This window comes from Leptidea sinapis, chromosome 28 (genome assembly GCF_905404315.1).
Source record: "Leptidea sinapis chromosome 28, ilLepSina1.1, whole genome shotgun sequence".
Classification (NCBI taxonomy): domain Eukaryota; kingdom Metazoa; phylum Arthropoda; class Insecta; order Lepidoptera; family Pieridae; genus Leptidea; species Leptidea sinapis.
In genome coordinates, this window is record NC_066292.1 from 8,051,449 (window position 1) to 8,072,465 (window position 21,017).

Below are 21,017 nucleotides of genomic sequence, written 5' to 3' on the forward strand. Positions count from 1 at the left end.
AACCGTTCGAGTACCACCTCGTTATAAAATTCTGTTTTCTTTGTTCAACTCTCACGTTGTGGCTTCATCTACAGGATGTACTTTACAGTTGATAACCTGCTCAACCCCAATATTTGCATATTAGGAAATTGACTTGAGATGTCGCTCTTGTAAATCTAAACGATATGTTACGTTTTTAAAGTGATAACTCTCACTTCTAGGATTAATACACAAATAAAATTTGAAAAACAAAACTTTATGAACGATGCGGGATTCGAACCCACGACCTCCAGCGTTCCGTGCCGGTGCTCTAACTAACTTAGCTAACCGTTCGAGTACCGTCTCGTTATAAAATTCTGTTTTCTTTGTTCAACTCTCAGGTTGTGGCTTCATTTACAGGATCTACTTTACAGTTTATAACCTGCTCAACCTCAATATTTGCATATTAGGAAATTGACTTGAGATGTCGCTCTTGTAAATCTAAACAATATGTTAAAATTAAAATTGAAATTCATGTAAGAAGTTTAATTTTTTTTTATAGTTACTATTTAATGGCCCAGTGAATTGTGCTTTGCAATATTCGTTAATCGTTGTATAGTGCAGAGATTTTTTATGTTATTTTAACTTGTATCTTCGTATTCTACTTTATACGTGTCAATTATCGTACAAGGTTTTTTAACACAATGTATACACATGTAGCATATCACATAAGTAATTGGGTAGTTCACACACGAAAGAGTAACAGACTGACGGATAGATTTTCCTCTAGTTAAGTACAGGTGATAAACTAAACATTTATATATATAGATACACTAGCGGACCCGACAGAAGTTGTCCTGTATACCCGTCTTAAATTTGAAAAATCGGTCCAGCCGTTAGGAGGAGTTCACGAACATACACATGAGCAGGAGAATTATCTATGAACTCATCCTCAAATTCATTGAAACAACATAAAAAACCATAAAAATCAGTACAGCCGTTTAGGAGGTGGTTCAATTAAAATGAAAATCTAAATGATTCTCGAATCCACTTGAACACACACAGAAAAAATCATTTGAATCGGTCCAGCCGTTAGGAGGAGTTCACACATGCACAGAAGAATTATATATATAGATACAATATCTTCTGCCATACAACAAAATATCCCGATGATACAATAAAAGTAAATAGATAATATCTACGAGTGTAGAATAGTACGCTGGGGTGTCACAGTGCGTCGTCGCTCCGCGCATGCGCACTCGCTCCTCGCTACGACAGCAGTGTGTTGTGCACACCAAGCTGTTTTCCAATTACTTACCAGCCAGTTTTGATAATAACTCGAGTACAGTCATAACAAGGTACAATAACATGGCATTGATAAGGAACAGGTTTCCAACACAGTCATAGTGGCAGAGTTTTAAGGTGAAGCAACTGAAAACGCGACAATACTCACAATGGAAGTGAAAAATAAACGACTATTCGGAGCTGTTGAGGGTGAGTCATTGCCGTTGTCACTCTTAACAGAGGGAATTACGTAAAAAATATTAACTTTGGTAATATTCTATATAACCATTAAAATTTAATTAAAATACTTTTAACAGTGTTTTTTATACTGTGTCACACGCACAAGCATTCCATGTCCAAAAGGGGCCTCCAGCTTACTTCATAAAATAACTAGCTGATGCCCGCGACTTCGTTCGCGTATGTTTTTAAGAATAATAAGCATGTTTGGAATTGAATATTAGCTCGTGTCCTATTTTAGTTCCGGTTCCCGTTTTCCCTCCCATTTCCAACACATTATATGAATCTTATTTCGAGGAACATTGCTACGGCAAACTAAACCTACTATTGGTATGGTTATAGATCATCGACGTGAATTTCAATTTTTCACAAATCCCACGGGGATCTTGAACTTTTCCGGGAAAGCCTATAAGCCGGGTCTAGTCTATCGCTGTACCAAATTTCATTAAATCGGTTCAGCAGCTCCAGCGTTTTACGCCTAACAAACAAACTTACATTCATATTTATAATATTAGTAGGAATGTACTCAATTTTATTTAATATATATTTTAAAATTAATTTCTTTTCAAAAGTATTTTATTAAAATATTTAATACTCGCATAAATAATAATTGTTGTAATTGTCGTGTGAGAAAATCAAACAAAATTGTAGATTCTTATTAGAACTCTAAACACTAAATTATCCGTAGTATTGATTGGTTGAGAGATGATGTAATAAATGTGTTATGTTTTAATCAAGGAAACTAATTAACATTAATAATGTTTACTATTCGCATAATGAGGTATTTTAATTATCAGTAAAGCTATTATAAGCACATGATCGGTTTTGGTACGGCCGTACCATCGAAAGCGGTCTGGTAGCGGACCATATTAGAAAACTTAGATCATTTATACGTCAAGATAGACTTTGACAGCTGTGAAAACGTCGATAAAAATTGAGTTCAGAGTTATCCTCGATTTTGAGCAATGCTCGCACACTTATGTATTAAGTTTTATTAAGAAATATTAGTAATTATTTGTCTAAAGGTAACGCAAGAGACCAATGTCTTTAATTTAAGAATAATATGAAAACAGATTATGCCAAAATGTTTGATAATGCATCCCAGAGTAAATAAACAAAAATGATTAATCGTTTGGTGTTTAATTTACCATTTGTGTAACATTGTATGCATGTAACTCAGGTGACAGTTTTTGACAGTTTTGAGTTGTAATATTCTCAAATAACTATCTAAAATATAGTTTTACGTCGCTGCTCTTATAGGTTATTTAAGTAGATGATACTTCTGATGTCCTAAACAAATCACAATAGGGAATATTAATGTGTTTTTTTTTTCAAAACAATATCTCTGACCTGTCTAATGTGTGGGTAAAATAGTTGATACGCCCTTATACAAAGTGACATACAAATCGCCAAGGTAAGGCTGACTTAGCTGAGTGTGATAAAACGCGAACTTAACTTTTGCATTGAATTATCTTGGCTTAATCTCAGTATATTTTCAGCTTTTAGGCTGTCAAATGACAATAAAAACGAAATCAAATATTATGCTAAGCTTACACTCAGCTATGTTTTACGTAAGTAAAGTCTGAGCAAATTCTAAGTACGCTCTATAGATCTCAGCCTAAGACGTAGCTACACGCACACTAAAATATTAAACCTGGCCTTCTTTTATCGGTTGTCTAACAGTAAGAGAATCTATCTAGACGTATAAATTATCTAAGTTCGAAACCAACAGCATTTTACAGATAAGATAAATAACTTATAATATTTTACAATAATAATGCGAATAACAGATTTCCCTATTAGCTTTTACCCGCGAATTAGTCCGCGTGGAATAGTCACTTTGCTTACTTACCTACAAACTTCTGTGGTTAATAAATTTTTATGAACAACGTTTTTTTTTACATCTTATGCTAAAACAGATTTTACTGGTTTGATACTCGTGGTACGTCCGTTAGATGGCCCCACCTGCAACTTAAAGTGTCTCTCCTTGTACTTTGATATTGTCATTGCAAAATGCTGCTTTCTGGGGAAACTGCACTTTTTCAACTGAAATGACAAATCGGTCGGACTTACTGGAATACGGGGAAACAATAAATTATTATGTTTTGCCATTCCAGTCTAAGATCATAGCTTTTATAATATTGCGTTCAAAATAAGTTATTGTAGGCGTGTATCATAACATAGCCTAGGTGCACCAATATTTCATCCTTAACTTACGGGAAGGCACTTTTGATAATATTGTGAGGGGCCTACTAACAATTCGTCTTCCGGTACGTGGTCGCCATTCGAGGACTTTACTGCGCCACCAGCTTTCTTTCCGTGGAACTTTATGCCCTGCCACTTCAGCTTTGGAATCATTTGGTCTATGTCGGTATTTCTGATTCGATCTCGTAGGGATACTCCGAGCATAGCCCTCTCCATTGCCCTCTGAGGCTTTCTCATCAGGCCCATAGTTAGTGACCACGTCTGCGTAATGTAAGTCATCACTAGCAACACACACTGGTTGAAAACCTTCGTCTTCAGACACTGTAGTATTTGGGACGAAAAGATTTTACGGAGCTTTCCGTGCTGCCTTCCACCATAGCAAAATTCCATATGACATAATTCTATGGAAATAAAAAGTATCACTGTCAGTAGCACTTAGTTTATTTGAGATTGTCTCAATGTGAACCAATTGAAGATATTCATCTAATTCGATTCCAAGAAACGAAGTAGAGTCTACAAATTTTAAAGGTACCATTTAATGTTATAATACTCCTTGATACTTTTTTTACATTTGGTAGAAAGACTTCAATACATTTTATTTTACTCGCGTTCTGTGACTAATCATTCACCCTGAACCATTCAGATATGTTTTCTAAGCACAGGTTTATTGTATCTAAATTCTGTGATTTCTGTCAATATTATAAACTAGTGAAGTGTCTTTCGAGGCTACAAATCGCAAATATTTAATATAGACGAGGAATAAGAAAGGTCCTGGGTTTGAATCCTGAGGCACGCCGATTCATATTACAGCTCCCGATGAATGTTCAATAATATTTACTTCTTTCTGGGTTCTATTAGCTAAGTATGAAGTCATAAGATCAAGTGATTTGCTTTTTAATCCATAATAATTTAGCATTATTAGTAAAATGGTCTACATTCTACGCAATCAAATGCGTTCGAAAGATCAAAGAATATTCTCCTACAGTGTTATCTGATTTCTCCCAAGCATTAAAGTTGTGTCGAATCAATGTCATACCGGCATCAGATATTGAACTACCTTTCGTAAATTCATCATCGTTAAACTTCTTTTGGGTTAATTATTCAAGTTGAATTTTTCTGTACGGATGTGATTAAAACTAAAACGTGCGTTAATTAGCCGTGTCCTCTCCAAGGTAACATTGATTGCGAGTTTTTTCCTCTATTTAAAGAAGTTCCAAGCCGGAACGCGTATTTAAAAATTAGTCTAATTTTAATGCATCTTTCAATGCGAATAAAAAAACAATTGAATGTCAAAAAACAGAATATTCAAGCTGTCATATAAAATAAGTTTCATTCGGAAATCTCAATAAATAGACTAGTTGCTCCATACCCATGAAGGTAATGATCATAGGACCCTAGCTTCTAAAATTTTTATTTATTGCGGCGAGATCGCTGGTTGTATAGCCAATGTGTGGCCAGATTATTCATGCTTTGAATATTGGCCCAAGGATAGATTAATTACCGTATCGGGAAATTGATATGTGATACAGCTAAAGGACTACGAACTTCAGAAACCTTATACTGCTAGTGTGGTCTTTTCGTAGTTCTTTAAGGTACATTGAGGCATTTCAGCGACCTCACTCAACAAAATAAGGCCATACGTCTCTGGGTTCTTATTTCTTTGCCGTTTTGTAAAACCCTCGAAAAGGTAACGGTCTACAGACCGTTAATTTAATCTAAAACATACAGTTACAGAGCCGCGGGCGCCGGCGGGGGACCCGTACCGCATGAGGCAGCGGCCGCTCACCGTGGACGAGCTGGCTGAACTGGCCGCGCATCTGCACATCGCTCACCTCACCGAGCTGCAGCGGCTCAGGGACTTCCAGCGGCGCTATCAGTGGCCGGCCGCGCAGGACCAAGGCTACGGCAAGCCGCGCCACCAGATCATACGGTGAGGGCGCACCAAGCACCTACCAAACAGATGGTAACAGTGATAATATATCGGATGCCAAGTCAATGGCACCAGTAGGAGACTCCTTTGCACAGGTTGCCGGCCAGACTATGGGTACCACAACGGCGCCTATTTCTACCGTGAAGCAGTATTGTGTAAACATTACTGTGTTTCGGTCTGAAGGGCGACGAAGCTACTGAAATTACTGGTCGGCTGGCTGTAAGGCCGGCAACGCTTTTGTGATTCCTCTGGTGTTGCAAGAGAATGTGGGCGATGGTGATCACTTAACACCAGGTGACCCGTACGCTCGTTTGTCCTCCTATTCCATAAAAAAAAACTGGGCAAATGAGACTTAACATCTTATGTCTCAGGGTGACTAGCCCAATTGTAGTGCCGGTCAGAATTTTTGGGCTTTTCAAGAATCCGGAGCTGCACTGCATTGTAATGGGCAGGGCGTATTAATTACCATCAGCTGAACGTCCTGCTCGTCTCGTCCCATATTTTCATAACAAAAAAAAATGCTGCGCGGGTCACGGGTGCAGCAACTAATGCCCGGAATGAAAACATGTCTGTTTATCGTCTGTCGTTTGGAAACAGTTCGCACTAATCAATATGGCGACAGCAACAGTCAACAGTTAGGTCACAATAGTTCTCTGCTCTATCTAGATTTTATTTATTTATTAATTTAAAAGTGCTCCATCAATACACATACACAATACACTCTTAAACCTTTATATTGTATAAAAATAGTTCCAGTGTGCCAGTGTGAGCCAGTTACAGGAACACAAAAGAGACTCATTTCTATTGTCCTAAGTCATCTTTTAAAATACGCCACATGGTTCTAGGTGCTATATTCATCTCACAAGATAAATCTTTTGATTTCGGACAGGATTTCTTCAAATTCCTTCCCTTACTGCTTTGACCACCTTTTTCGTACGAACACTATGTGGACGGCAAGATCTTTTCTGGTACAAACAGAGGAGGCCTCACTGTACCTATAAATAGCCCAGTAAACAAACATTTTACTATAACCAGGTGTATGGAGAGTTTTAAAAATTGCATTTGGCTCCATACCTACTTTGTGTAATGCAATCACAGCGATTGGGTTCTCTTTATCACCCCACTCCATTTTAATATCGCAAAATATTGTACAATGTATTGGCGCCAAAATGAGAAAACTCAATGAACAATAACATAAAAATGACAGATTCCAAATTCAAATGTAATATTTTGTTTATTTTTTATTATAACAGTATTTATAGCCAGACTAAGTATATTATATTAAATAATACAACGTCGATGAGAAGTTGTCAACATGAAAATCAACATTTAGGTACGTGTAAATGAAGTGTTTTAATCTACATGAACGTAGTGCTATATTGTAGGCCCTTATAATCTCGATACGTAATTAAGTGAGTTTTGTCACTGTCTTCGTAACTGTCCATAAAAAACGCGCACTTGATAACGGCTTACATATTGAGAGAACCGCGCCTTCTCGAGTACGGTTGTGTTTCAGAATGAGCAGCCGGCTGGAGCAGGGGGCGCCAACCCTGGCCACGTGGCGGCCCGTCGTGCTCCCCAGGAATCTAAAGGAGCTGTTTGATACTGTGGTAATTATATTATAGATACAATATATACTCGATATTATATGTTGGTCTCAGTAAGTCATACATATTTGTGCCGTTTGGTGTCGAAACATTTGGCCCGTGGGGCCCAGAGGCGCGAAAAATGTTCAAAATACTATCTTCGCGCCTCAATAAGGCTACTGAAAACCCAAGTGCTGGCAGCTATTTCGGTCAACGGATCAGCCTTGCTATCCAACGCGGTAATGCTGCCAGTACGCTTCCACATAATGATAGTTTTAATTTTATGTAGTCTTAGTATTGTAAATATAGTTATAAGATTTGTTTTGTTTGAATAATAAATATATATACTCTATTAGATATAAGTAGTTATCATATAATAATGACAATAATAATGTCATTTATTTGAAATGAACAATAATAATAACAATGTTTTAACATTAAAATGATAATAGAATAGAAGTGACACTATACCTAGTAAGATTGGTGCAAGAGGCCATGATTGAGATTGCAAGGGTTTTACCTAACTTTTAGGATCCTGTCTGGCAACCAAAAATTATTGTGTCATATCTCTATTTGACACTGATCGAGATGCGATGGAAAATAAAATCTTTATTCGCGAGTGCCCCGATGTTATGTTGAAATAAAATGAAATTTAATTATTTCGTCGAATATAGATCTCAAATTTATTATAGTGGCTAGAAGCCAATTTTCGGGTAATTTAAAATTAAAAAATCCTTACCAACACTGCCATGATAGTTAGTCGATGTTAATAAGGTTGTTGCATCTCTTAATTGGACATTTCTGGCATTACAAAGAACACGCGAAATAACCCCAAGAATGTGAAGTACATACTAATACTAAAACTATTGTGCTTCATTGTGTGTTTTCTACCGCATTTATCACGGGGAGTGTTCCGAAGAGCTGTTTAACCTGATTCCTGCCGCCGAATTCCACCTTCGCACGACACGTCACAAGTTAGGATATCATCCTTACCATCTAGATGTGTGGCGGTCCTCCACAGTGCGGTTTTCAAGGAGCTTTCTTCCACGTACTACTTAGCTGTGGAATGAACTTCCTTGTGCGGTGTTTCCGGGACGATACGACATGGGTACCTTCAAAAAAAGCGCGTACACCTTCCTTAAAGGCCGGCAACGCTCATGTGATTCCTCTGGTGTTGCAAGAGATTTTGGGCGGCGGTGATCACTTAACAACAGCTCGTTTGTCCTCCTATTCTATAAAAAAAACTAATTTCAGCCAAAAGCAGAGAGTAGAGAGGAGAGCGACGCCGTGTGGCGCGCCACAAGAGGCTGGGCGGCCGGCCTGCTCCTGCTGGTGGTGGCGCTGTTCCTGGTTCGGGCCACGGACAGGTTCTTCGCCGGCAGCTACTGGAGATGTACGTCACGAGTCTGTCATATTATAGGGAATTCCCACACTCTGGGAGGAAAGGGAGGGCGTTTCATTTTTTTATGAAAATAAGGGACGAGACGAGCAGGATGTTCAGCTGATGGTAATTGATACTCCCTGCCCATTAGAATGCAGTGCCGCTCAGGATTCTTGAACAAACCCAAAAATTCTGAGCAGTACAATTGCGCTCGTCACCTTGAGACATAAGATGTTCAGTAATTTCACTAGCTACGGCGCCCTTCAGATCGAAACACAATAACGCTTACACATTACTGCTTCACGGCAGAAATAGGCGCCGTTGTGGTATCCATAATATAGCCGGCATCCTGTGCAAAGGAGCGTCCCACTGTCAGGTGCTGGGCGGGTTTACTGTTGCTGGTGGTATGATTTGAGCCACTTACAGGTTCCTCGGCGGCAGCTACTGGAGACGCACCTCATAAGTTCCTGTCATAAACAGAAGCAGAATGTACGGTTCTGCAGAGGGAACACGTGTAGCGCTGCTCCGGTACTCGAGAATTATGTCACCAGTTCATTTTGTGCACAAAGTGACACTTGAGGTTGGAGCTACCCAACTTGTTATGAAGTCGAGTCTAGTGAGGTTTCCACAGATAAGCACCACCTATGAGAGATTTGTGTATTTATGTATGATACCACGTATCCATAATGTGTAAGTCCTAAAATTTTATTTATTCGTTATTCCAGGGCGACGAAGCAGATCGGAAGAATGGCCGACACCAAACGTTCTCGCCACAAGCAGTAAGTTGTTATCTTACAGGCTATAATATAGTCGACACTAATTACTAGTAATGACCATAATACTTTCTCCCTCCTTAAAAGACAGTTCTTGGAACTCATCTGATATAGCAAGCCATGCTGTCAGTCCGATTTGATAAAAATATATGGGTAATCCAGATTTCCATGATTTCGGAGAGGAAAAGTTAATATTAATATTACTATATGTAACTGTCTTCACCTCTTTGAGTATCGGACGGTCAAGGGTTGACTTTAATTAGCCCTGACCTGAGTAGATCTGGTGGGAGTTCCGAGTAGACGCGTTTAGTATTGATGTCAGGTCTGGAGCACACATTGGAAGTTCAGAAGCAGAAATACCATCCGGCTCTCTTGAATTATGAGCGTGCTCTTGGAACCTTTTTGTGGGTTAAACTTATACTTATATAGCTAATGTTAAAATATTGGCATCACAGTTTCAAAATACCATAGGAACTACTATTCGAAATAATATTTCATAGTACTTATAGATTCTATGACCACCACGAGGATCACATGGTATTTTTTAACCTTTATCTTAATAAAATATTTATTCAGCTACGATTATACACGATTGAAGTTTGCCTTTATTAAAGAATTAATCAAACTATTGAATATCGACCATATCGCGTCAAATGTCGCGCATTAACGAATCGCGAATCTAACGCCTTATTAAGGGAAAGTTGAAAAAAAAGATCTTATACAATAACAACAATTCATTTCGAACATCATTTAGGAAGTATTTTATTAAATTGAATATTTGACGGACAGCCAACGAATCTTCACGTTTCTTGTGTACTACAATTTTGTTAATTGAGCTTGTTGCTCATTATCTAGATCATTCGGAGACAGCTCACGAGCTGGACCAGATGCCGGCTGCGTCTGGCACCAACTTGGAGATGTTCAGCGAGCTACCGCCGCCGCCGTACTCCTCATGTGGTGACCTCGGCAACCTCCACGTCCTCCGCGACCACGACAAGGACATATACGAGGAGCCACCTCCCCCTTACTCCGCGTGCTTCGTGCAGTTCAACAACCCCAAAGACGGCGTACCTTCTGTACACATCCACAACACTCAATCAGCGAATATCTTGGAAGACCAAGAAGCCGCTTCGACATCTAGCCAGGCCGGCAGCGGGCGGAGTGAACACACCACGAACCAGGTGAACCCTGGAACTGGAGGCGGAGAAACTCACTGTGGGGCCAGCTCATCGAGAACGAGTCAACCGGAATCACAAAGAGTGTGCTAGCTGTGAACAATGACACTGTAGAGTGTAGACTATGTATGTAGCAATAGTTGTCGTGCGGCGTGTACATTTATGATTCTTATAGTATAACAGACAAGCGGGTGATAAATCTGATGTTTTTTATGTGTGTTGGCACCATGTTTGCGCCGGCAATAGCTGATCGCATCTCATTCGGGAGGCGTCGGTTTGATCCCCGCCACGTACCAGTTCATTCGACTCTACTATCATGGTGGACATAACAAACCCACTTCTTGCGATGAGGTTGAATCCAGAGAGTTTATGCGCTAGTAGGCGCAGAGTTACAGATGTTGCGTTACGAAAGGCTGTGCAAGAACACCTTGACTTTTCCTGCTGGTTTAATTACGTTCGGTGACTTTACTTCGGTCACTTACCATCTCCATACCAATGAATGGTACATTATCCCGGTTTAACACCAAACCGGTTGCAGAAACCTGGAAGAAATAGTGAGGAATCAACGCGCTATTCCAGTTTTCAAATGATCGCCCTTTAGTTTTATATATCTTATATTCGACACTGTTCGCTGAGTTATAATCATGAAGTAGATATTAAGTTAGGATGGACGAGATCTATTGAAATATGTTGTGAAGATTGTGATTTATATTAAACATAATGTGATACAGTTTCTAAAATAAGATATTCCTGGTTAAAGGATATGAATATTAATTAAATATAATTCGAGGTACAGTGGAATGAGTTCACCTTATTGTATTGTAAAAATGCTGCAAATCGTACACATCGGATACGATAATACTGTTGTTAATATAAGAGTGAGTAACTGTACAACGAGAAAACGGAATCAATTTGCACAACACACATTATTAGATGATCTTCAGTGGCCGTTTCCAATAACCTATCTATCCTTAGTTTAACTTACTAGAGGTAGAGGTAGAAATCTATCATTTTACGGTTACAACATTTCAATAACTTATGGATATAAAGCATTGGACTATAACTATATTGGACATAACTATAGATAGATAAGATCTTGTCATTAAACGGTGACAGCAATGTATCCGTAGGTAATAGATAATTAGAGATACGATATTGAAAACGGCCGACAATACTACGACCACTGACTCTACTGTAAGATTGACTTGTGGCAGGTTCTTTATTAGAAACATTACATATTCTGTTCATAAAATATAATCAATTTAATCTGTAATTATTTAATAGATCGTGTCAACGATATGATCTTTGGGAATTAATCCACTGTTTAGCAACTCTAATTTATCGTCGCACCCATAGTTTGTACGAAAGGCCGGGTCACTCTTCAATCCTGGATGATGCTAAAGTAATAAAACATAGGTTAGGTTAGGTTAGCTTACTATAGAAGAGATTTCGCTGCACCGAATTTATATTAACATGTTTTTTTCTCTCGGTCGAAATGTTTCAGATAAGTTACAGTGATATGAATATAAAAGGAATCACAGAAATGGTACGTGCTGAGTATAATATGTCTATTTGTGAAATTATAAAACCTTCTACATTTATAAAAGAATTTGTGAATATAAGTATATGTAACACCATTTCAAGTAACGTTCTTACATACATTAGACAATCTCGTGTAATCTCAGGCCATACCTACTTATATTTAGATCATGAATGTAAAAGGAATCTGATAATTTAGGCTGGGTTGCATTATATTTGCTGTTTTAGCTTAAGTCAAATTTTACGTTAACACTAACGCTGACTTTAACATAGACTGCGTAATGTGTGGCACCATCGTAATCCTTGGCATAGTTAAAGTTAAAATGTGATATATCATAGTACAAGATCACACTGTTCGATTATGCTGGTATGTGTTTTTATGATAAAAGTAATTTTAAATGAACGTTGACAGCCGCAAAGGTTGCCAAGTGTAAACGGATATACCTATTATTGTTTATTATTTACGGTCAGCTGTATTTTTTTAATTTCAATAATGTGTGGCGGTCCTCCACAGTGCGGTTTACAAGGAACTTTCTTCCACGTACTACAAAGCTGTGGAATGAACTTCCTTGTGCGGTGTTTCCGGGACGATACGACATGGGTACCTTCAAAAAAAGCGCGTACACCTTCCTTAAAGGCCGGCAACGCTCCTGTGATTCCTCTGGTGTTGCAAGAGATTGTGGGCGGTGGTGATCACTTAACAACAGGTGACCCGTACGCTCGTTTGTCCTCCTATTCCATAAAAAAAAAATAAGTTTTATATTTACTATTTACGATAAACCATCGTTGCTAGCTAAAGGTAGCCATTTAAAAACACATGCGTGCAGAATCAAGCAGTGGGATCTTAGGATATCAAGTCAATATCGAATATTTTTAAATGCACCAGAAATTTTACTAAACAATAAATATTAATTATAAAAAAAAATCTCCCAACTAGTTTATCCTCTTATATATGCTTGAGAAAGTTTGTAGGTAAGCATTTCTATTAAGTAGGTTTCATTATACGGAGAACTTCCTAATAGGGCGCATTGTACTGTAGGTCAAAGATAAGAAGTGTATAGAAGTATGTTGTATGCATCTGTCCATTTGTAACATACTCTGTATTATTATAAAGTATTTCAAATATACTTAGATTTTATTTTAAACAACTATTACCCTTTAAAACCCAGACCTACCATATTTGTCATATTAGCGGAAAAAAAGCGCGTTGTATCCTGAAGTGATTATATTTAAGGGCCTAATGTTCTGCAATCAGTTTACTGGAAGTTTTGATATTCACGTCGGCGCAATAACCACTTGGATCAGGCCATATGCTAAAGCGAAGTCGTGAACAGATCTCCCCGTATCATTGGCGCGCCATTCGGAATGGTGGGCGTAAAAATCGCCAAGAAACACAATATCTGCAGTGGCGATCTGCTCCAACACGGTATCTGAAGCCGTTAGGATGTGCTCAAGGAGCCGGTCAGCCTCTGTGTTGCTGCTATGGGATCTATACAGGCATGTGTAGTTTCACGTATGGTCGTCGTAGTCTACGCGTAGCCACATAACGGATAGGTCCATCAAGGATACTTAGGCGTCGAGAACAGATATCCTCCCTGACGTAAAAGTACACACAAACCCGTGGTATAAAGGAGTGTTCCCGATTATACCGAGTAGAAGAGGTAAGATGTATCAGCCAGAGAGGATCATCATCATCATCATCAGCCAGAAGACGTCCACTGCTGGACAAAGGCCTCCCCCAAAGATTTTCACGACGATCGGTCCTGCGCTGACCTCGTCCAACGTATTCCGGCGATCATGACCAGATCGTCGGTCCATCTTGCACCTACACACACTGCGTCTTCCGGTTCGTGGTGCGAAATATTTTTAGTGGTAGAAAGCAGTAATTGTTCTATTAAAAATTTATTTTTAATAGAACAACATAATAAAGAGAAGAGTGCCCCACAAGATGAATAATCACCGCTGCAGCTATCGCGCTCAGCAGATGCCATTCCGAGCCGGCGCGGTTGCGCGAGAGATGGTCGGAAAGATTCCGTATTGTACAGTCCTGGACGTGATGTGGGAGCAATTAAGGTTCAGTCTATGTGTCAGTGCCAAGTGTTCCTTTGTCAGTTCCAGGAGTTTCATTGACTTCGTTCCGCCTTCATTTTTTATTTAAGAAAGGACAGTTTTGTTGTAGGTTTGCAAAATTATTGCTGAACTCTGAAGGGCTATCCCTTCTAAAACGATGACGGCGATTACTGCATACATTTCTTTCAGTTTCCAGTGCCACTTCCTTTGATTATTATTCCGGTTCCAACCATGTGGTTGTTTACCAGAGCTACCCATTAAATGTCCGAGGCATCTGTTACTGCGTAGTTGACTGGTAACCTTTTTGGATGAATTTGAGTTTTCTGGCTTACATTGACTAGCCACCATTCTAGGTCTTTTCGCACCGCGTCCGATGTTTTTGCAGACGATTGCTGTGGCGCTGCAGCGTTCGGCAATGCATCGTTCGCGGGGGGTAGATGAAATTTCTTCAAAAAAACTTCGCTAAGTTGAGATACTCGAAGAGGCGTAGCGCCTGCTTTAGGATCCAACTGCCGGCTGACAGGTGAGTCAGTAGGCATTGACGGACTTTTCTTACTTTGTCTGAGGGTAATCATATGATGTTTGCTTTCGTGGCCCAGACAATTCCCAAGAACTCGATCGATCTTGACACTTCTTGTACCTAACTGAGCACTCGGATATACATTTTTGAGATTGAGTGCACTAAATTACGTAACTACTTTGTTAAGAAGCATCGAGAACACGTGCACGTACGCCGTATATATACGGCCACACACGAGGTAACGTGCTGTTGGTCAAGCGGTATCATGTATGGAATAAAACTATTTAGAAGTGTGGAGTTCAAAGCCAGTGAAATAATTATAATTCCTACAAGTACACAGCCGGTCCGAGGTTCGAGTCTCCAAGGCTCACGTACTATGTCGCTGTAAAAGCCTTTATGGCTGACAGCACAGAGGAGGTTTTTAGTCGGTAGGGGTTGACACCCGAGTCAGACCCCGTTTCGGGGTGTTCAATACGTATATTTTCCTCCTCTGCAAAAAAAGGCAAGGCATTCGTGCTCGAGCTGTCGTACGGTATAGGACCTCTCTGGGACGTCGTTACGCAGCCCGAGGAATATACGAAGGTACCAAGTAATCAATTATAAGTGATCACCAGCAAGTCAACAATTGTGACGTCAGCAATGCGCATGTGACACCTTTTAAAAATGATACGGGGATTCTTTCTTCCTCATATATTATAGGTTAGGAAATAATTTTGAGAAAATAAAAAATCTAAACTTTTTATAATTTAATAGTTCAGAAATAAATAACTAATTATTACAAACTATAAATGCGTGTTGGTAGCTTAAATTACAAGACAGTATAACAAATATCTACCTAATTACCTTTATTAACTTAAGTGTGTAAGTATTAAGCTTAAACTTCGTTGTGAGATGATTAATTAAATATTTAACTCGTACTACTTAATTAAAAGTCTATTCTTTATGATTCTTAAAAAGACAGTCTCACAATTTTAGCACCAAGAAATACAATAACTAGCTTAAGACTATGTTCATAGCAAATTTTATTTAATGATACAAAAATTAATAAATAAGGTCAACCAATAATTTACAAGATACTAAATAATGTATTCTTGCCAGCAGTTGCATCTGGCAGCCGCGGGCAGCACCGAGCACGTATGAGATTAACATTTGAGAGTATTGTTGACAGCTGTCAGCTGTCACCACCTATATTGTAGCCGTGTCTAGCAAAAACAATCGGCACGGCCATATCATCATTTTCTCGAAGCTTCTCATTTTCGATCTCCCTATAACTTCGTTGTTGATAAAACTAGACGCTTGAATTTTGGTATCGATTGATCTGGTAATTGCGCCACACAATCTAATATAATATGTATTACTTGTGAGACACAAAGGGTTTTTAATAAAATACATTTTGCTCTCTTGTGAATTACTTAATATTAATTCATTAGGATTGATGGGCGTGTTATCACGCTAAGACTCGGTTGATTTGGCCCTTTTTTATGATATTAAAAAAATAATCCAACAGGTTGAAAAGGAAACAGATTGTAACAATTTTCATAATCTAGCCACACACACAAGGAAGTTCGTTTTTAGGGATGCCTCCCGCCTTATCGTTAAAAATGCATTCTATATCACCTTTGTGCTAAAACTTAGTCTGTAGTAGTTAAAATTTAGTAAAATTATATTAAGCTTTGGAAATATAAATATTTTAATACGATTTCCCTGCGTTGTCCTCTATGTTCCGGTGATTATAGTTCGTTATGCCTGCGTCGAACGTATCTGGCAAAGTAGTCGGGACGCCAACACTTGCAGGAGCCGGGGACGAGGAACCAGTCGTAGTACAGACGAACCTGACGACACGAAACATTGGAAATTAACACAGCTCTTATCATTACTCTACACGGCTCAGTAAGTCGACCAAAGGTGAGAAAATTCAACGTTGGGCAAGTCAAGTGAACGCAATAAAGGCTCGTCCCTTTATGCTTTGTATTTATTTTCCAATCCCTGACCCACTCGCGTAGTAAATCAACGTTTCTGTTACGATAACGACAGTGACAGCTCTTGAACGCGATCAAATATTTTAAACGCAAATGCGTGTAGGCTTTAACTGCATATAGTTTGAGCTAGTGGAGTGTAAAGGAAAGAAAGTTTTATTTTTATTTTTATGAAAATAAGGGACGAGACGAGCAGGACGTTCAGCTTAGATGGTAATTGATATGCCCTACCCATTACAATGCAGTGCCGCTCAGAATTCTTAAAAAACCCAAAAATTCTGAGCAGCACTACAATTGCACTCGTCACCTTGAGACATAAAATGTTAAGTGTCATTTGCCCAGTAATTTCACTAGCTACGGCGCCCTTCCGACCGAAACACAGGAATGTTTACACAATACTTCTTCACGGCAGAAATAGGCGCCGTTGTGGTACTCATAATCTAGCCGGCTTCCTGTGCAAAGGAGCCTCCCACTGGTATAATATATATTCGAAAGTTATTTGTTTTGTATTAGTGTTCTAAGTTCTTATATTTGGTGTTAGTCCGTCGACAGATACCTGGTAGCAGCCGAGGTCGTCGTGGCCGTCACAGTGCAGCGGCTTCTCGGTGCTAGGCTCGCTGGCCGGGGCTCCGTATTGCTGCTGGTAGTCCTGTGTCAAAATTACCACTTAATGACTTATATTAACAGGCAGATACGTGTCATTGAAATAATTGGAATGAAACAAACACACGTTACGGGAAGCTTAACACAATACATCATGTTTACTTTGTTGAATGAACAAACAAATTTAGTCCCATCACCTTTGTTACGTATCTCTTCCGGGGGTAATACGTCACGACAGCCCACCAATCACAGCGCGTCATTTCATGGGACGAGGGTATAAAAGAGCGGCTTCCGGCTCTTTGATTCAGTCTCGTGCCAGATTTTGGCGAGACAACACGTCCTGAGGATGCCTCATGTAAAGGCGAAGCACGCGTTGAATTGTTTAAAAACAAATATTGGCGGAATTAACACTAAGGAAAACTTAAATCATTTGTATAATACATCAATGAAAACAAAATTCAATTCAGCTGTTTTTCGGATTTGTATGCAACAAAGAGGCAAACCGAAGAAAACTCTCTTACATACATGTACAATGTGTACTTAGATATGTATTGTTATATTTTAATGTACAGACAGGTTGACTTATTATTTTGTTATACCTACTTATATGAATGTACAGCAGACAACCTTATGTTTCATTGGACGTGTAACAATAAACTTAGTATACTAGCAAGATAGACCAACACTCTCCTCATTACGGCGAGACTAAATTTAAAATGTTCATGTGTGCTAGTTTTACAGATGTGTTAGTGAGTTAGTGAAGTGTGTAGTATTTTGCTTTTAGACAATCCCTATGACAAATATTGATAAACGGCATCATATTCACGTGTTCATCACATATTTTCCACGAAAATATTGTACTCGTGTTATATCTATAGTGAGTATAATAATGTAGTAATAATAGGAGTGAATAAATAGTGATCTATAGATCACGAATGAAGTATTGAAGAATCAATATTTACCTGCGGAATGTTTCTTTAGTTGGATTGTTGCTATATGTAAGAACACAATCTAATACAGAACATGACACCATTGTATTTTTAATTAATATCCAATAAAAAACAGAACAAAAACGATTAAAACACTAAAATTAAAACGCCATCCAATTTGACAGGAGACTAATGGACACTAAATCGTTACAAACTTCATCTATTCCGTGTCTTTCTCACAGCTAGGTTTTTATGTAATGATAGTAATCTCACTTTCACACAGGTTTCGTCTATTTCAGTAGTATACTAAGTTTATGCGTGTAACTCTCTGCCAACAGGGATTAATTCCATTTATTAAAACGGCATCCAATTTGACAGGAGACTAATGGACACTAAAATGTTTCAAAACAGTTTCGTGGTCTTCATCTATTCCGTGTCTTTCTCACAGCTAGGTGTTTATGTAAGGATAGTAATCTCATTTTATCTCACAATAGTAGTAGGATGGTAAATCTCACAATATAAATAAAACCATTGGTTTTTAGATTAGTTATTTGCGTAAAAGTTACATTTGGGACTGCAGACCCTCTGAAAATGTACTCCTGCAATGGTGATGAAACCTCGGGTTAAATAAATAAATTATAAAAAATGTACCTTATACGCGAATAATAAAAGTGCAGTTACAGTCACACGCGTTTTAATCCTTTTTAAGTGATTTATTAAGAAAATACGACGTGCATCCATTAATTAGCATATTATTAGAGTTAACAGAATAACAAACACCTCAGTAGTAAATGAAAATGTTTTAAAAAAGGAATGCCTGCATCAGTCTATATTTTTTCGCGATAATCCGTTCTCGCGGTACCACTTTCTGGCGGAGACTGCGACGTTCCGACAACAACAATACTCGTGGCTGTCTCTGACGACATCAGGAATCCAGTGTTTAAGCACTGGATCACTGTTCACATGGACAAGAACAAAAATGACTGCATAAATATGTGCAATATATAATTTTAGTTAAATTATTTTCACTTTTAACTTGGCACCCATTTATAGTGTTTAAATTTTTTTGTAACTATAGGTCTTATTATATTATGCCTGAAATAAATGCCTTTTTTTTGTTGTATTCTTACATAACATTCTTGTTATATTAGTAAAACTTAATAATTATGTATGTACATATCTACGTAAGTCTCGGCATTCAGTGGCGGATTTACAGATTTGCCGCCCGCAGGCTATTAAATTTTGGCCGTCTCAAAATTTTGATATCTTAGTCCACAAAATCATTTCAATTTTCTATCAATAAATCTCCAACTTTATAATTTGTGCTCCATCATCCTCGTTACATCAACTTTTCCCGTATGGTTAGTATCATTGAGAACTATGGTACCGTTTATAGGACTATATTTCGATTTTTATTTCTCTCCAATTTTTCGAAAATCGTATTTTGTGTGTGTATAATATTATTTTCAATTTGTAAATCGAAATAAAAAATTAAGAACTAAATTTGCCGCTCCTTAAAATTTGCCGCCCTAGGGTCCAACCTACTCAGCCTGCTGGTAAATCTGCCACTGTCGGCATTAAATAAAATTTATTTGGATACAGGCCTTTAGAGTTTAGGTTCACATTCCAAATCAAATCAAATCATCTTTATTTGCATGATAAGGTAATAATAAGATGTTGTTGGCTTATAATTAACAGATGCTCTTATCCTAAACCATAAGGCATGCAAACTTATAGATAGTCAGTTCACGTTTTAATTTCTGTTACAATTATAATATACTGCACTATGCTAAGCCACTCAGCGTGCGGTGTGCGGTATTATATTACATATTATCGTGTACGTCTGTTATTACGGAATACGACCCGGATGATCCCTTACCGTTTCTGGGTGCTGTGGCGCGGCCGGGGGAGGGTAGTGCAGCTCGGCCACCAGGAGGGACACCCAGCGCGGGGAGCTCAGGCAGCCGCCGTCCAGGTAGTGGCAGCGGGACTGCATGCACCTGACATACGTACATGTTGCATTACTGAGTGTGGGTGTAATACTAAGCCAGTTAATAGTAGGCTAAAGACAGACAGTGGCCGCCAGTGTGACTTTGAAATTGAGGTGTCAAGTGTCGCTTTATTGTGTGTATTGCATGTGTATTGCGGCCGCAATCCCATCATGGCATCCAGCGCCACAAACTTAGATTTAGCCAGGGGGAGGCTCCTTTGCACAGGATGCCGGCTAGATTATGGGTACCACAACGGCGCCCATTTCTGCCGTGAAGCAATAATGTGTCAGCATTTCTGTGTTTCGGTCTGAATGAAAATAAGGGACGAGACGAGCGGGACGTTCAGCTGATGGTCATTGATACGCTCTGCCCATTACCATGCAGTGTCACTCAGGATTCTTGAAAAACCCAAAATTCTGAGCGACAATACAATTGCGCTCGTCACCTTGAGATATAAGATGTTAAGTCTCATTTGCCAAGTAATTTCACTATTTTTTCACCGAAACACAGTAATGCTTACACATTACTGCTTCACGTCAAAAATAGGCGATGTTGTAATAGACTTACGGCCTTCCCAATATTCAGTCCGTAACTATCGTTGACTTTTCTGTCCCAATAAACTTATCGACGGTATCTTACCTTATCCATACACGCTGTCTGTCAATGGAAGGACGTACAGGTTAGCAGCGTACGCATAGAAGCTTAGAAGTTTGGAAATTGCAATTCACGCCTCCCAATATAAGGCGATAAGAATGACTTATCGGGTATATTGGGACAGCTTCAGATTATTGACAGCTAATTACTGTCAGTAGAAGGTAGTAATTTATTCCTATCTGTAGATAGTATATTGGGAACGGCCG

General features: G+C 38.8%; 2 protein-coding genes across 2 annotated transcripts in view; one reads left to right on the forward strand and one right to left on the reverse strand.

Annotated features, from left to right (window-relative positions):
- The first annotated feature begins 1,218 nt into the window (after positions 1 to 1,218).
- On the forward strand, positions 1,219 to 13,195 carry LOC126973006 (uncharacterized). Its single transcript, XM_050820130.1, has 6 exons — positions 1,219 to 1,452; positions 5,413 to 5,614; positions 7,131 to 7,224; positions 8,455 to 8,593; positions 9,307 to 9,360; positions 10,210 to 13,195. Exons 1-6 carry the CDS (start codon positions 1,413 to 1,415, stop codon positions 10,620 to 10,622), a joined length of 942 nt encoding a protein of 313 aa, XP_050676087.1. The 5' UTR covers positions 1,219 to 1,412; the 3' UTR covers positions 10,623 to 13,195.
- Positions 13,196 to 15,391: 2,196 nt separating this feature from the next.
- LOC126972991 (uncharacterized) overlaps positions 15,392 to 21,017 on the reverse strand; it is a 34,243-nt gene continuing 28,617 nt past the window's right edge. The window contains exons 8-10 of the mRNA XM_050820111.1: positions 20,046 to 20,166; positions 17,191 to 17,283; positions 15,392 to 16,490 (exon numbers count right to left, since the gene is read on the reverse strand). Coding sequence (XP_050676068.1) covers positions 16,389 to 16,490; positions 17,191 to 17,283; positions 20,046 to 20,166 — 316 coding nt within the window. The 3' untranslated portion in view covers positions 15,392 to 16,388. The remainder of the gene's footprint in view (positions 16,491 to 17,190; positions 17,284 to 20,045; positions 20,167 to 21,017) is intronic.